We start from the raw sequence: 15,981 nt of genomic DNA, 5'->3' as shown, positions 1-15,981 counted from the left end.
TATAGCTCACAGTATGGTAAGGTGAGAGGGGGAAAACTTCAGTTTTAAGTGGTAATTTTGAAATAATTGAATAGCAGCATAATTGCCATCGTGTAAAAGATTATACAGGGTTCCTTACATTTTCTTCACACAACAGTAGGCTGGTAGTAAAATTACAAGGGAAGAATATTTGATGTAATAAACTCAAATTAAACTGAATAATTTTCAGCGAACTGCAGGACATTGTACCTTCTTGCTGGTTTATCATGTTGAGCAGATGTTCAGAACTGCAGGGGTCTGGGCTGGTCCCAAAGTTGAGGGTGCCTCTGAGTGGGCTGGGCGGGCGGATGTGGTACAGTGTTTAAGGAATGATTCTGTTTTGTTGGCCTTCATTTTGACTACTAATGCAGGTAGTTTTGTGTATTTCTGTTTAAAAAGAAACTGCTGTAAAATGTTTGCTGAATCTTCTGGTGCAAATAATAATTTCGTACTGATTTAGATGATGGCCCTCTTTATCTGAGAATAAGGGTCCTGATCTGAAGTCTGTATCTGATATGGAGATGAATTCCTGGAGTCTAAAAATACCAAGCTACTTGAAGGCCTGTGACTTCAAGCTAAGCATGTATTTGAGGACTCTAGCTTACAATTAAGCATATCTCTCTCTTTCATTGAGAGAGAGATATAGGTATATAGAGAGATGGGCTTTGCTGAGTTCAGATTTGTTCTACCTGTTTTTAAGTGCAGGTAAGGAGCCTCAGGTTTGCTCTTGCTGTGTTTTCTTGAATGACCTCGGACCTGTAAACAGAATTAGTTCCAGTGATTATATAAAATTAAAAATACAACGTTAAGCTAGATCTTTTCTTTTTTTTTAAATATATGTGATATAAAGTAGGTAGCAAAGTTTACAGGAGAGACAAATTTTATCTTTTTAATGAGAATCCCGAGACCTGCGTTCATTGATTTCTGAATTTTGTTCACCAGTCTTTACCTCATTTTATAGGAGAAATGTCTGAAATAGCATTAATTCATTGTAGGAGCTTTTACAAGGTCACCAGTGGGAAAATAAGGTTGCTAAGAGAAATTGCATGAATAACCTATTCTTTAGCTTTTCCTGAACACTGTGAAGGTTTATTAAGCGCGTGGCCTGTTTGTATGAGACAAAACTATTCATGACCATCAGGGTCTCCCCCTTAAATAACATACAAAAATCTGCCAGATTAGACCCATACTATTTCAAATAAATAGTTAAGTCTTGTGGTTTTTTTAAGCAAAATAATATTTTCAAAGTGTCATTTAAAAAAACCCAACTCTTTTGTGTGATAGTCAAAGATAAATTATTCACAGACAGTTACTTTGAACCACTGTGTTTTCCTACCTCTGCATAAAAATAAACCCAGAAGTCACTAGATTAAGCCATTGCTCTGTAATGGTTCTTTCAGAAATGTTTAACTGTAGCTGCTGCTTTGTTGTAGTGAAGAGCTGTGATTCAGACTTCATACTATGTTTGCATTTCAGCTGTCACAGAAAGTGAAAGATGAAGCCTCTTGTTCTCTTGGTTCTTGTGATCTGTACTGTAGTCAGCATGAATTTGAAGCTCGTGTCAAAGAGAAATTCTGGTAAGTCACAGAAAAATATTTTTACTTTTGAATCTGGACCTAGTGCTCATGCAATCAAGCATTTTAGGTGGCTGCTTTTTGCTTTGCATATATACTTCTTGTTCTCTTTAAAAAAAAAAAAAAAAAAGTCATAACCAATATGGTTTGCTTACCAGATGTTACGTGATGAATTTTCTCACTATAGAGTTCTGTCGATGTGACTTTAAGCTATTTGAAAGTGTCCTTATGTTTTTTTTTATTAACACCGCCCCCCAATTTAAAAAAAAAAGAAAAAGAAAAGGTTGATCTGGTTGAAAACCCACAAAGGTAATAATGACTGGCATTGTTTTAATAGCCAATCTTTTTCTTATACTAAGAGATTTTCTTAACTGTGAATGTGGTTTGTGGTGACTTTTAAGTCTGGGTGGTTTCTTTGTATGTTGGAAGGACATCTTACAAAAAGTCATGCCAGCCATATGTGTGATCTTATATAGGGTTAACTGGGAAGAGCTTTCCTGGGTAGATAATGTCTGATTCTTCTGGCAGTGGAAGGGAGTGGGAGTTGGTTTATGTTTACCAACGTAAACCTTTTGAAACCTACTAATAGCAACAGAACACTTCAAAGAAGCATTAGAGTATCTCCTTCCAGGATAGACAGTTGATCTGGATAATGTTTCATCTATACTAGAGCCTGAAGTGACTTCTAGTCTATGCAGCTCTCCCCCCTCAAAGGGAATGACTTCATGAGACTGTTTGCCTTTCTCACGTAAGCTGTGAGTTTGGAAGGACATTGGGCAGACAAGTAGGTTAGCTGCAGTGTTACATAGCGGTGTTAGTCTGCTAGAGCCGTGTGTATGTGGACAGGTAACTGATGCAGGATAAATGTTGTACTTTTAAACTTGCATGTTAACTTATTTTTTTTCCCGCTAGTTGTGTGCTATACATACAAGTGTGAGGGCTTCCATTGATCATACTGTTCTCTTCAGCCAACACTTTACAATGCCAACACTTTTAGCAATGCAGGTACAAACAGAAATTACTAACTTTAGTTGTTGTGGCTAGTTTTAAGTTTAATTTCTGCATTTCTTGAGAATGGAGGAGAAAAGTTATTGGTCCATCTATTATAAAGAACTAGATGTCACATCCCAGGCTAGGAAGCGTTACTCTGGGAACCACCAGATGCTAGGCTGAATTCTTTCTGCTGGGCTAGAAAGTGTAAATGGATGTTGCTAAATCGAACCAGTCTATAGCCTTTTGTTGTGGTTATTGTGCCCTGAGCCCTGTTTGCGCAGTCATGGATATCGGGGTTTGGCTACAGTGGAACTTGATCTAAACCCTGCTAAGGGCAATGGTGTTCCTGTTTTCCAAAACTGTTATTACTGGCCTGGCTGGGAACCCCTGTGAGATCCATAATCTGTATAATTGAGCAGCCTTGATTCACTGATGCCAGGCAACACCACCTGGCTGCAAGGAAGGGCCTTTGCATTTCTTTTATCAGAAGTACACATCTGTAGAAGTAACATGCCTGTGGTTATAGCATCATTCAGCTGGTAGTTTACCTTTAATTATATTTTAGTGTTTTGGGTTTTTTTTATCTGCTTTCTTTGACTCTACGGAATGTCTTATGTTATTGGCAGCTGTTGACAGTATCAATTCAGGTTGAGTACTGGTGGGAAAAATGCTTTAATATGTTAGACTGTCTATTGCTAAATATAACCCACTAGTGAATAGCTGGTTCTTTTCATTTGATTGAGTTGGTATATGTTGAGTATAAGATGAAGGGGAAAAAATGCATGTAAAGTAAAATTATAGTTTCTTTGCAAGTACATGATCATGTAGTTGGTTTTCACCTTCAATACTCATTCTGTCATACGTGCTGATTTTTAGGTTGCTATGTGGAGCAAACTATTGATTTCTCTTTTTTCTTTTTCTTTTTCCACTACATTGTGTGTGAAATACATTTTCTGTATCTGTGATTTCAGGACTTTAAAGCAAAATTGATAATTTGACTCCCTTTCTGAAAGGGGTCTTTAGATATGAAGGACTGTTATTTGATTGCTTGGGTCTTCACTAAATGTTATATGTTGTGAAGGGACAGATGCTCCAGAGGCTTCTGAACTTTAACTATTTGTATTGTTGTTGAAGTAGGAGATGGGAGATAGTGGATGGATGCAGCTAGGCAAATGCACGAGGAAACAACGAGACCATGTTGCTTGGTAGGGTGGCAGTAGCTATAGCATGCTGGTGCTGTAGTTCAGGGTCTTTTTTCTTTTTACTGGTGTCTTGATAAAGGAGAGTGGGAAGGGGAAAGTAATTTAATGGTTATTTGTGGGCAGCTGCACTGCAGTGTAAACAGCAGGATCTCTGAAAGCAGGAAGACTGTTTTAGCTGCAGGTGAGAGCCAGGGCGAGGGGAGTGGATGGGGTGCCCAAATGACACCCTGCAGACAGGATCTCTGCAGCAATGTTCTGGATGGATGTTGTAGTCTTGGGTCTTGCTGGCTATTGGTATGGGGACGTCTAAGCTGGTGAGCATCCTTAAGAGGGGAAGGGAAATTGTGCAGACAGTTATGTAGAGCTGTGTGAAGCAGTGCATGGAAAGTGCTGACACTGATGATAAAGACAGATTTGGGCTACTAGGGCAATAAACCAGCAAAATCAGGGTATCAGTGTCTTTGCTGACTTATGTAGACTGGCATTTTTCCAAGCAATATGTAGAATTATTGCATGAATGGCCAGAATTGTGATTAGTGTTAAGTACAAGGGCAATTATGAAGTTGACTAGCATGTGTGTAATATCACATAATAGAATATACCCTGTGTAAGGGGTAGGGAGAATCTAAAGAGAGCTGAGTTGAAGAGAACTTGGGGTGGAGTAATGAGAAAGTGCGGTGTTGTCTTCAGGTGATGCAAAGGCATCACTAAACCTGAGGCAGTCAAAAGAGGGGCAGAATGTCCAGAAGGGTGTTATCAGTGAAACTGAAGTTGCCTTAAAGAGAACAGGGGTTTGGCTAGGAAATTATCTTCCGAGGCTGGTGGGAAAATACTCCTTTGAAGTTAAGGAATGGAAACCCAAGGGGAGAAAGTTGAGGATGAGAAGTCCAGACAGCAAATGCAGACAGTACACAGGGGCTGGACAACAGGCAAGAGTCATTAAAGAGAGCTCAAGAGTGGAGGATCTAAGGTGTCAAACAGAAGGTGGTGAAATGGTGCTCCAGTTGCAAGCATAGAATTAAAGTTTGCTGAAGAAACAGTTCTTATAGAAGGGAAGAGAAAAACAGAACTGAAAGAGATTTGTCTCATGTCCTTTACTTGCCCTTTGTTAGAGATTCAGGTGTCATAGAATCATAGAACGGTCTGAGTTGGAAGGGACTTTAAAGATCATCTAGTTCCAACCCCCATGTCATGGGCCAGGACACCTTCCACTAGACCAGGTTGCTCAAAGCCCCATCCAACCTGGCCTTGAACACTGCCAGGGATGGGTGTCCTGGTTTCAGCTGGGATAGAGTTAATTTTCTTTCTAGTAGCTGGTGTAGTGTTATGTTTTGGGTTCCGTATGAGAAGAATGTTGATAACACACTGATGTTTTCAGTTGCTGTTAAGTAGTGTTTATGCTAGGTCAGGGATTTTTCAGCTTCTCATGCCCAGCCAGCAAGAAGGCTGGAGGGGCACAAGAAGTTGGGAGGGGACACAGCCAGGACAGCTTGACCCCAACTGGCCAGAGGGGTATTCCATACCATGTGACATCAAGTCCAGTATATAAACTGGGGGGAGTTGGCCTGGGGGAGGTGGGGATCGCTGCTTGGGAACTAACTGGGCATTGGTCAGTGAGTGGTGAGCCATTGCATTGTGCATCACTTGTTTTGAATATTCCAATCCTTTTATTATTATTGTCATTTTATTATTGCTGTTATTATCATTATTAGTTTCTTCCTTTCTGTTCTACTAAACTGTTCTTATCTCAACCCATGAGTTTGGTTTTTTGTGGTTTTTTTTTTTTCTTTTCCCTTCCAATTCTCTCCTCCATCCCACTGGGTGGAGGGGGAGTGAGTGAGTGGCTGTGTGGTGCTTAGTTACCAGCTGGGGTTAAACCATAACAATGGGGCATCCACAACTTCTCTGGGCAACCTGTTCCAGTGACTCACCACCCTCACAATAAAGAACTTCCTTACATCTAATATAAATCTACCCTCTTTCAGTTTATAACCGTTACCCCTTCTCCTATCACTACACCCCCTGATAAAGAGTCCCTCCCCACCTTTCTTGTAGGCCCCCTTTAAGTACTGGAAGGCCACTATAAGGTCTCCCTGGAGCCTTCTCTTCTCCAGGCTGAACAACCCCAACTCTCTCAGTCTATCCTCATAGGAGAGGTGCTCCAGCCCCCGATCATCTTTGTGGCCCTCCTCTGGACCCGCTCGAGCAGGTCCATGTCTTTCTTATGTTGGAATCCCAGAGATGTCCATACTTCCATTTGGAGAAGACAGACAGGAATGCATGTGAGGGCTACCGGTAGGTTTTAGAGTACCTTGCAATGCTGCAAAAATGACGCAGAAGCTTGTAGCAAGACAGATTTGTTTGGCTGCTTCTCACTTGAGATATGGTGCCAGAATAATTAAAATGGGTGAGCTAATTTAATTATGCCAGTCAGATACTTCTTTACAGGCAGCAAATTCCAGATGCTCCAGAAGAAATCTGTCATGTCTACAGAGTAATGATTGCTGTTTGTGGTGCGAACAGAACAGTTTGCCTCAAGCATCTGTGTGAATGTAATGTTGACTTAAGTTTCACAGGCATTGCTTAATATTAAGAAGCTTTTTTGAAAGCTGCAGGTCATCCTTTTTTTGCCTGCTTTAAGAAGTAAAACTGAGCAAATAGCTAATGCTGGGACTGCAGCCTTAGCAATATCCTAGAAAGGGTATTTTACAGGTGGAGGTTATACAAATAAATTGAGGATGTGGGAGCTACTAGGTTCCCAGCTGGTAGGTGATTTCCTTTTAATCTGATTAAGTGACTTCTTTTCCCAAGCTCTTTGTATATAGTGCTTTGAATAATCATAGCAGGGAATATAAAACCAATTAAAAAATCATTGCATTTTTTAAGCAAAAGATTTTTCAGATTATAGATTCTGTTTGACTTACTAGACATAATTCCATTAGTGAATAATTGATGCCATTTATTGTTGCTGTATTTATTTGCTGAGCTGAAATACCCTATCTCAGCATGCTAGAGCTCCAGAGGGCATGCCAACCTTGTGTGGAGCAGCACGGGCAGACATCCCCAAGGTTTCTATGAGGCTGCTGGCTGCAGAGCTCGTAGTAGTCTTTCTGCAGGTTAACAGGGCTTAATTGGCTCAGGCCTGGCACTGGTATGTCCTCCAAGCTACAGAGCCAGAGTTTCATGTTTTCCGCTCTGTAGCGTGTCAGACGGATGTGCTCTGGGATTCTGGCCTTCCTTCTCCTCCTCTTTATCTTGGGACCACCCAAAAGGCAGTCATATGCCAGAGGATCAAGTGCATCTCTGATCCCCTACCCAGCCCATCACCCTCCACCTGCATCCAACTTTGTCACCAATGGCTTGGGAGAGAGAGGGCTTGACTTAGCCTCATGCCTTGCTGTGTATGGCCGTAGCCAAATTATCTTAAATTCTCTCATTGATGTTGCAGTAGTTAAAACACAGTGCTTTAACACATTCATTTAAAACCTATTGGCTTGATATTTCGTGCCTTTTAAATGTCATGCAACAACTTACTGTGGTCTGCTATAGATGTTTCAGGAGACCTTCACTTTCCTATTAGTTGTCAATGCTTTAGCCTAGGGTTTCCCTCTGCTCCCTTCTGTGAAGCTCAATCTTCCTGTATTGTTGCCTGATCACTTCGGCCATGAGAACTGTGAAGTACATGGAAGCGGAGGTGTTTGTACTTCTGAGGTGAGATATCCTAGAGGAGTTTAACTCTTAAAAGTCCATTGCTCCTGCTGGAGTGGGCCCCTAGAGGAGCTGCAGGATGAGCACTCACAGTTGCCATTTGCTTTTTGTTTGCAATTGTATCTGCTTGAAGAGCTGACTTCTGGCTCTGATGTAAAATGCATGGCTATGAGCCTTCCCAATTTCTGAGATATGAGTGATGCAAAAGAGGCTTTCAGCTTTTACTTCATGCAAATAACGTGCAGACATAGAGGAAATGGGAGTTTGGCAACACTAATCAGCGCACGCTGATCTCTTACTTTTCCCAGAAGATGTTAAGTTATTCACAGCTCCAGCAAACAAAAAAAGTCAGAATCACCGTTGTTCTAAGCTGTCATCAGTGCAGGAATGTACAGTCCCTCTTGCATACGGTTGTGTCTGCTCACGGGTTCACAGCTGCTCTCCATCTGTTCAGTTTGGGTCAGCGGGAAGTGAGGAGCCAGGCTTCTGCACTCAGTCAGGTCTCAGAGGGCTACCAGCAAGTAAGGTGTGAAGCACCAGTAGTCTGTGCACCTCATTACAGGAGTCTCAGCCTTGGTTTCCTCTCCTCTAGACAGAAAGTGGCATTGCAGCTAGACAGAGCTATCTGGGAGACAGTTGGCAGCATTTAGACATTCTGTTTGCTGCTGGGTAGGAAGGAAGATGCATAGAGAAGAAGAAAGGAAATAAGCTGCTAGAGGTTTGGGGTTTTTTTAGTGACCTCAACCTGACAGGGTTTAAATATTGAACTTATTTAAACACTCAAATTTTTAGCTATTACACTCATTTAAAATGACTTCATGTATAATTAAAACAATTAAAATATTGAGCTGATACTTAAATATTAAAGCTAGACTCCTTTCCCAAAAGGGGAAACCTCAGCTGTATCTGAATAAAATAAATGAACACAATTAAATTGTTCCAAACTGCAGTAAATCACAAAGGTAGGATCTTTAGGGATAGGGGGAAATAAGCAAAGCATGAAAGAAATGTCATTTCCTTAGTTAAAAATCTATAATCTTCCACTTTTGCAGTGGGCATCATGGATATCTGTGGATATCTGTTCTATTCTAGCTGCAGCATGTAAGAGTTTATTAATAAAATCTGAACCTCTAGTAGACGTACCATCATGATTGAGAAATGTTCCAGCTCTGTGCCTTTAATTGGATAATACTTTTTTCCTCCCAAAAATGGGGCCCTTTTAAATGAAAAAAATAATGTATCAAGGTGTCTTTGCTTTATTTTCTTTAAGTACCTAAATAGAAATTTTAAGAGAGATCTTCATTTCAGTATTTCTAGTATACCCACTTTGAGGGTGTGTGTCCTAGGTTCATGTCCTTACTCTGAAACTGACTGTCCTGAGGGACAGGGAAAGTTGTTCTGGCATGTTTTGTTTTTCATCTTGTTCATGAAAATATTTTTGGAAGGTCTGTCTTATGTAATGTTCAAATGAAAGTATAAATAATACAGCCGCAAACTTACGCAGAACACAGTCTTCAAGCTCAGCACGTTCAGTAGTCCTGGAGATGAATGTCTGCTCGGTTTGGGACATCTGTTGGTGATGCAGAGGCTCGGAGGTAACTTAGGGGGATATGGACCTATAGGAGCTATAAGGAATCTGTGATGTAATGGCTTAGCTTTGGGTCAACTCCTGACCAAGAACAGTTCTGAGGTGCGCTTGGGTTTTCGTAACCTGAATATATGTTTAAGGCAGGTTTTTACAGACTGCTGGATATACTTGAAGGAACGTAAATAAGGCTCCTTAGGTTGAACTAGGTATGAATATTAATATACATTCTTATATCTCTGTACACCGGATTTAAAGAACTTTTTCTACTTTACTTTCAGAATCTTGCTTGTTGTTTGAAGTGCCTTTCAGTTTTAAATTGCTAGTGCCTGTGACACATTGTATCAGAAACTTCTTTTTTACTTTTTACTTGTTTTTGCCATGAATGTAGCTGTGAAAGGGGCAAGCAGTAAAATTTTGGGATCACTATGGGAAACAGTGAGAGAAAGGAGAATTAAGATGCATTTTTGGTTATTTTTTGGCATTTAAGTTTGGAGAAGTTGCTTTTACAAATACTGAAGGAAACATCAGAGGTTTCCCTTTTCAGGAGGTGCGGAGTTAAGTATTTCAAGTTGTTGACCTGTGAAGAAGGAAGGAATTCTTTTTAGTGCAGTGCCTGTATGTGCAAATGTTAGTATATAGACCTGCGTGAGATTGTTGTGATACTGTTATAACTTGCTAAAGTAGAAATGATTGCCTATCTATGAGTTGAAAGCAAAATTGATCTGAGCTGCAGTGTCACCTCTGGAGTGTACGTTTTATCACTTTATTAATCTCTAACCCTTTCAAATCCAACTGATTTTTTCCTACAAGAAGCATGATTAGTACTTACAATACATACTGATATGAAAACATACAGTGCTCCGCTGCTGAAGACAGAGACTTAGATTAAAGTTAAGCTTCTGACCTGAGCACTTTGCTTTTCCAAGACATGGTATCTGCCAGCCTCTGCCATTAGTTCCTTCTCGCTTGCCCTCCTGTAGTTCCCCATTTGAGGCAGGAATGGAGGCAGTGTGAGGGTACATCTGTTAGCTTGACTCGTTTTAAACCTCCTCCACCTTTGAGATTCACAAAACTGTAGCTCTGTTTTGCTGCATATGAGCTATGGAAACTCACTCCCAGTCACTTTTTTTTTTTTTTTTTTTTTTTTTTTTTAAGGAAGGTATTTTGATGCTTCAGTGTAAGACAGGTGTAGTTGGTTTGCATCTTTGAGGGATCAGTATTGCTTTAAAAAGATACCTACTGAGATTTCTGTAGCTGTTATTCCAGAAGGGAAACTAAATAGTAATTGAATAAGTAGGAGACTTTGATCCAGGCAGCTGTAAGCATTGTTCAGTGGTTTTTAATAAAGAAACTGGAGGCAATAGCTGTACCTGGTATGAGCCTTTTGTATCTGGCTATCTCATTGCTATTGCTGTAATGAAGTGGGAGGAATAGGAACCTGCAGCAGACCCTGACTGCGAACCTGACCTACCAGCCCCTCTGGGGCAGGAGGCATCAGGGAAAGTGGTACATGTCAGGGCAAGCCCCTGAGGGATTCAGCTCCCCCTTCAGTGAACAGGCCTGAAACAGGGTGAAAGGGAAAGCCTGAAGTTCCCAAATTCCTTTCTAATGCTTAAAAGTACAATATTTTCTGTGTCACTCTTGCTTGTGTCTGGAGGACATACTGCTGTTTAGGCATCCAGTAACCATGTGTACAGTTTAAACATTTGTTAGGGCTGTGTAGTCGAGGCCTTGAAACATGATGGTAGTATTATTTTTTGGGCTTTCAGTATTTTAATTGTGCTTTGTTACCTTGGCAGGGTTTTTTTTTGAACTCTCATGGGACTATTTGGTGTTTTCAGTAAATACCTGCTACCATGGTATTTAATATGAGTGCTTTTTGTCTCTAATATTTGCATCATAGTTATTCCCACTTTACAGATGGTAGAAGACCATCCAGAGATGAAGAGATGTTAAGGTTGCCCAGCACACTGAAGGTGATGTGGGGGTATAACACATAAATAAAATGTTTCCCTCTGTTATGTTATGTTGCTAATGCTTCAGGCAAGGATGAGGAAACCAGTACTGTCTCCTGGAGAAGTTTTGAGGCTAAATTAGCATGTGTGTACAATGTGCTTTTATGTCCTTGGATACATGTGCTCAGCACGTGTAATTTCTATTATTTTTCAGTAGAAGATAGTAAGATGTGTCTGCTAGAAATGGAGAAGGAAGAGAAGGAGAGAGATTCTCCAGGTTTTGTGCACTAGTTTTAGACTAAGAGCTTTTGCCTTTGAATGTAAAAGTCTGTAGTGTGTATTGGCTATAAGCTGTCCTCCCAGTGTATAGTGGGGGACACGGGAGGAAAAACACTTAAGACTGTAAAATGGCATATGGAATACCTGAGGGACCATAAGCCTTGGAGTCACCAATCAAGTCTCTTGGGTAACCAAGTTTATAGAAACCTGTGTAAATACTTACTCCTCTGACCTAAAGAACATTTGTTGATCATAAACTGCAGTGACTTTGCAGGCAGTCAGCTGCATTTGAGCCACTCTGGGCTCCATCTGTGCTTACCTAGTAGCTGCCTTTAGATTTTTAGCAATACCGGGAACTCGAGTTCTGTCATCAGATGTGTGAATAGCTTAAAACAGCTTTATCCAAGGACACCTCAGTGTATAGTCTAACAAGATGTTCATGTTTGTATAAAGAAATGCTGGTCCCTTCATCCCACTGTACAAATACATATAAAATTTGAGTGCAAAGTTGTTTCACAGATTTTTTTTTTTTAATTTATTTTTTATTATTTGAGAGTTAATGGGTTTTGTCTGGTATGTTGAAGATAGAATTGACTTAATGTTTGTGAAGACTGATGTTAACATAGCAGATCAGATTTTTCACAAGACAAGAGGAATTGTTTGTTTTTGGATTTAAGCTTTATGTTTTTGTTTTGCTGATGCAGTCTGTGATCCTAAGGTTATTTGGATCAATGTGCAGAGCCACTTCATGCATGCTTTTGCTGTCTTACATGTTCAGCAAAATACATATGTGGGTGGGCCTGGAAGGGGAAGAGTAATGTGAGATATAATCATTCTGATGTCTTTGAGCTAATGGTAAAATGGAGAAATGTAATCACATTCTACAGAATAGGGCTCGTCAGAATTTCTTTTTCAGTGACACAATTTCATTTTGAACACTAAATTCCCTGAGATGGATACATTTAATAAGCAATGGAAAACTGCTGGAACATGAATCAAAGGCAGGGTTATTCCCAGGCTCTTTATCTCTGGGGCACTCAAAAGCTGCAGCTGAACACTAGGGCTTCTGGTGTCCTTGATATGGATGTCGGACGAAGAAGCTAGGAGACTTTGAATACACAGTGGTCAGGACCCTACTGTTCCTGGGTTTCCCTGCTGGGAAGCAGTTGGCTATGTCAAATCTCTCAGGTTGCCTGCAGAGGAGATCTGAAAACTGAGAAAGTGAGAGTGCTTTAGTGCAGCCAGGTCATCCCACAGGCTTCTTTGGCTCCCAGGTTGGAGGTGGATCTGGGGCCATCAGCAGTGCTCTCTGGCACGTCTCTCTGGTGAAGGAGGACCACCTTCTGGACCTGCTTCTTCCTCTCTAGTTGCAGGCTTCTATTGCAGAGTATGTTTTCTTGAGAAAATAAACCAATTTTAAAGTATTTCTGAAACCCGTTTGTTCTGGTACTTGTGGTTTTGAAAAGCAAATTTGAAACTCAAGCCAAGAAAATAATTATTGTAGATTTGAGCCCTTGCGTCTATTATTTATTTTTGATGTGACCTTGAAAATCTTGTACCATTGTATAAAGCCAGAGAGGTGTGAGTAATGGTGTGGGTTTAGACAATCAAAAATAAGGAAAGAAATTAGGATGTGTATCACTAATGACATTTTGGATGTAGTATTTCCATTCAAAATGACATCTGTAATTTTGGCGAATCAGGGGACTACAGTGGAAACTGCATGTAGGAGTGGAGTGTCCCAGCTTTATTGGAGCAGATTGAAAGCTGAAGGTTTTTGGCTGACTTCTGATGTAGGTCAACATAATTTCTATTCACTGTGACTTTACATCATATTATTTACAGCATTATGATTTTTTTCATCTGGATTGGGTGATTAAATTTGCTCTTTACCATTCAGTGTTTATTGCAAATGGTTTTGTTCCAACTGCAAAACATGCCTCTGACTTAGTGCATGAGAGATGAAACCTAAATCCAGCCACCTGGGATGCCTGGCTGCAACTCTTGAGGACCTTACATAGGGAAAGTGTAAAGCTCAACCAATGAAGAAAGGATCTTTATTAAGTCCTGTTTTAGAAATGTCTACAAATGAACTGTTCCATTTGCTGCCCTTCAGAAAGAGCTGTAATTGATGTCTTTCTCTGAAGGACACAGATCCCGTGCAAACAGTTGGTTGTCCAGCATGCTCTTGTGCAAAGTCTCTTGCAGAATGTGTCACCAGCTTGCTTCATCTTGTAGTGAGGCAGACCTTTGATGTGCTATAGTAATTAGTTGTTTGTCTTTTGGAACAATTCCCCCCCACCCCCAGGTGAAATGCTGGGTACCTTGGTCATGAGAATTTAAAAAATACAAATTCCACAATGTGGCTGTAGAATGGCTTGGTAATGTCAAACCAAGTTGAAATGTTACATTTAGTCTCTTATTGGTGTGTAAATGTGAGCATCCTCAAGGGAGGCAAGTGGGTTTTTTTGCTGGGGGCTGCTGGGTAAAAGCTTTCCTCTGTAATAGTTTCACTGCTATGATTGGCATGTTTTTCAGGTTTGTGCAAGACAGGCGCATCCTTTCCTGCACATACGGTTGCCTTTTCAGAATCGTGATGTGTAATATACTTGTAAAAATCAGATCTCCTTTAATGGTTTTATTGTGCACATGAAGGTTGTGCATTATCAATGTAATTACTGAGATAATTTAATACTCATTGTATGCTTTACTATGGTGCTTTCCAACAGGGAGCTGTAAAAGGTAATTTTGATCTCCTTAAACTTTGTTTAGGTTATTAAGAAATACTTTTTAGAGGCAGAAGAGGGAATTCTATTTTTGCATAATCTAATAGCCCCTTAAGGCTCACCTTTTAAAATCACATCAGTCAGATGAGGGATGAGATGAGAGCAGTCAGTCATCTTGCTAAGTGTTCAGTGATTCTTGAGCATGCAGCATCCACGGCTGGCAATCCCCAGCTGTGGAGCTGTGCAGTGTTTGGTGATAGTCAGTGTCAGGTTTTTCCAAATGACTGGGAGGTGAGAGGGAATAAAACCATCAAAGGTCTTGTGTAAGCATGGTACTGGCTCTTCCAATCCTTCCTTTGAGGTGTTATTAAAGGTATCTTAGTGCCCCAAACAGTCTAGAGCGAGGGAGAGGGCTGAGCTACCCCCTTTGCAGGATGCTGTTTGTCATCTCAGCTGTGTTGGGAAGCAGTGGTGCAGCCCCTGCTCAGGGTGGTCCCAGCAGGGACTTCTTGAGCTTGTGTCCCACCCACAGGGTTTTGGCTCTGCTCTGAGGAATTGGCCTGGGCTGTGTCGTGTTCCTCTTTCTTATTTTCTTCTTTGAGAAACTTTCTTTAGAATAGGATACGCTGTAATATGCCAGGAGAATTAACCAGAGGAAGTGTCTATGCAGAGTGAGAGAGGAGCTCATTAATTCCTTAAAAATTAGGCAGTCTCCATCTGAGTAATCGGTGTTGGCTGGCTGGCCTTCCTTAGTCTAAGAAGTAGCTCATTAGTAGAATACACACAGATGGTACTGTGCTCTAAGGTATTTAAAATACACAGGCAGAGAGCTGTATTAATAAGGCAAACCTGTCCTTAGTCTCTGTGACTGAGTTCGCTACAAGCAGCAGAGGGAACAGTGTCATTTGCTAAATATTATCAGGTAAATGCATTTCCATAAATTTATTTAGTTTTCGCACTTTTCTGCAGTTAACAGATTATGATAAATACTCAAAGTAATTTACTGTTTCTAGAAAAATTATATTGCAAGAACAGACATGATAACTACTTCATTTGTTCAGTACCTAATTTACCCATACAATTGCCTAGAGGGAGAGATGTATTCAGAGCCTAATTTTTATTTGGAATATATATATATATATATATATTTGCTTTTTGTTCTTTCTTATGATGTTTCTCTGTATGCAGTTTGTTAACAGCTTATTCAGAATAAGACTTTTTCTGAATGAGTTGAATTCCTTCTGCAAATGCTAGTGGATAGCAAAATAAGAAATCACCCACCAGGGAAGAGAGAAGGTGCAGAGTCTGGAGCCCCCAGCACTGCTGGGGAGAAGGAGCCATTCTTCGGCGGGCAAGCAGGAGCTGAGCAGAGGCACCACCGGCTTCCTTCCTAACAAACCTGCCAGTGCAGCTGAGGCTGCGTCGCCATGTAGAGGTACTGCCCTGGGTCTCCTGACTTTAAAGCTGTAGGGTAGATTCAGAGGTGATAATAATCATAGCTTAATTTTCAAATGACAGACTTACCCTCTGCTCCTCATACCATCTATCTCATTGAATGGAGGACTGTTCCATCCCTCCTTCGGGCAGTCCGTTTTTTGCCTGAGCCTGTCTTAAAATTGCTGTTGTCCATTAGTGCACTTGACTGTGAGCAGTGAGACTTTCTTTCCTCACCCCATCTGTGAATTCGTAAGCATATTGGCTTTGCTGTTTATGAGACTTTTACCATTAAGACTGGGCTGGGGAAGAAATGGGCTCTCTCAGATAATTGTTCTTCCCCTAACAGTCGGAGTTTGGTCTCCTGTGTAGTTACACTTTGTTTAGAGCTACTTTTCCCATCAGCGCTTGCATGTGTTTTGTCATGAACTGTGATAAATTCTTTCTAATGAAATAATTTAGTGTTTCCCTTGTTGATTCTCTGCAAACTCGGTGCGTTTCACG

At 40.7% G+C, this 15,981-nt stretch overlaps 1 protein-coding gene across 1 annotated transcript in view; it reads left to right on the top strand.

The window, feature by feature from the left end:
* Positions 1–15,981, top strand: part of IL1RAPL2 (interleukin 1 receptor accessory protein like 2) — a 402,287-nt gene that overhangs the window by 10,818 nt on the left and 375,488 nt on the right. Inside the window, 1 exon segment of the mRNA XM_029997043.1 lies at positions 1,495–1,595. Within this exon segment, the coding sequence (XP_029852903.1) occupies positions 1,514–1,595 (82 nt within the window). The 5' untranslated portion in view covers positions 1,495–1,513.

Source organism: Aquila chrysaetos, chromosome 21 (genome assembly GCF_900496995.4).
Source record: "Aquila chrysaetos chrysaetos chromosome 21, bAquChr1.4, whole genome shotgun sequence".
Classification (NCBI taxonomy): Eukaryota; Metazoa; Chordata; class Aves; order Accipitriformes; family Accipitridae; genus Aquila; species Aquila chrysaetos.
This window is presented reverse-complemented; position numbering and strand designations above follow the sequence as displayed.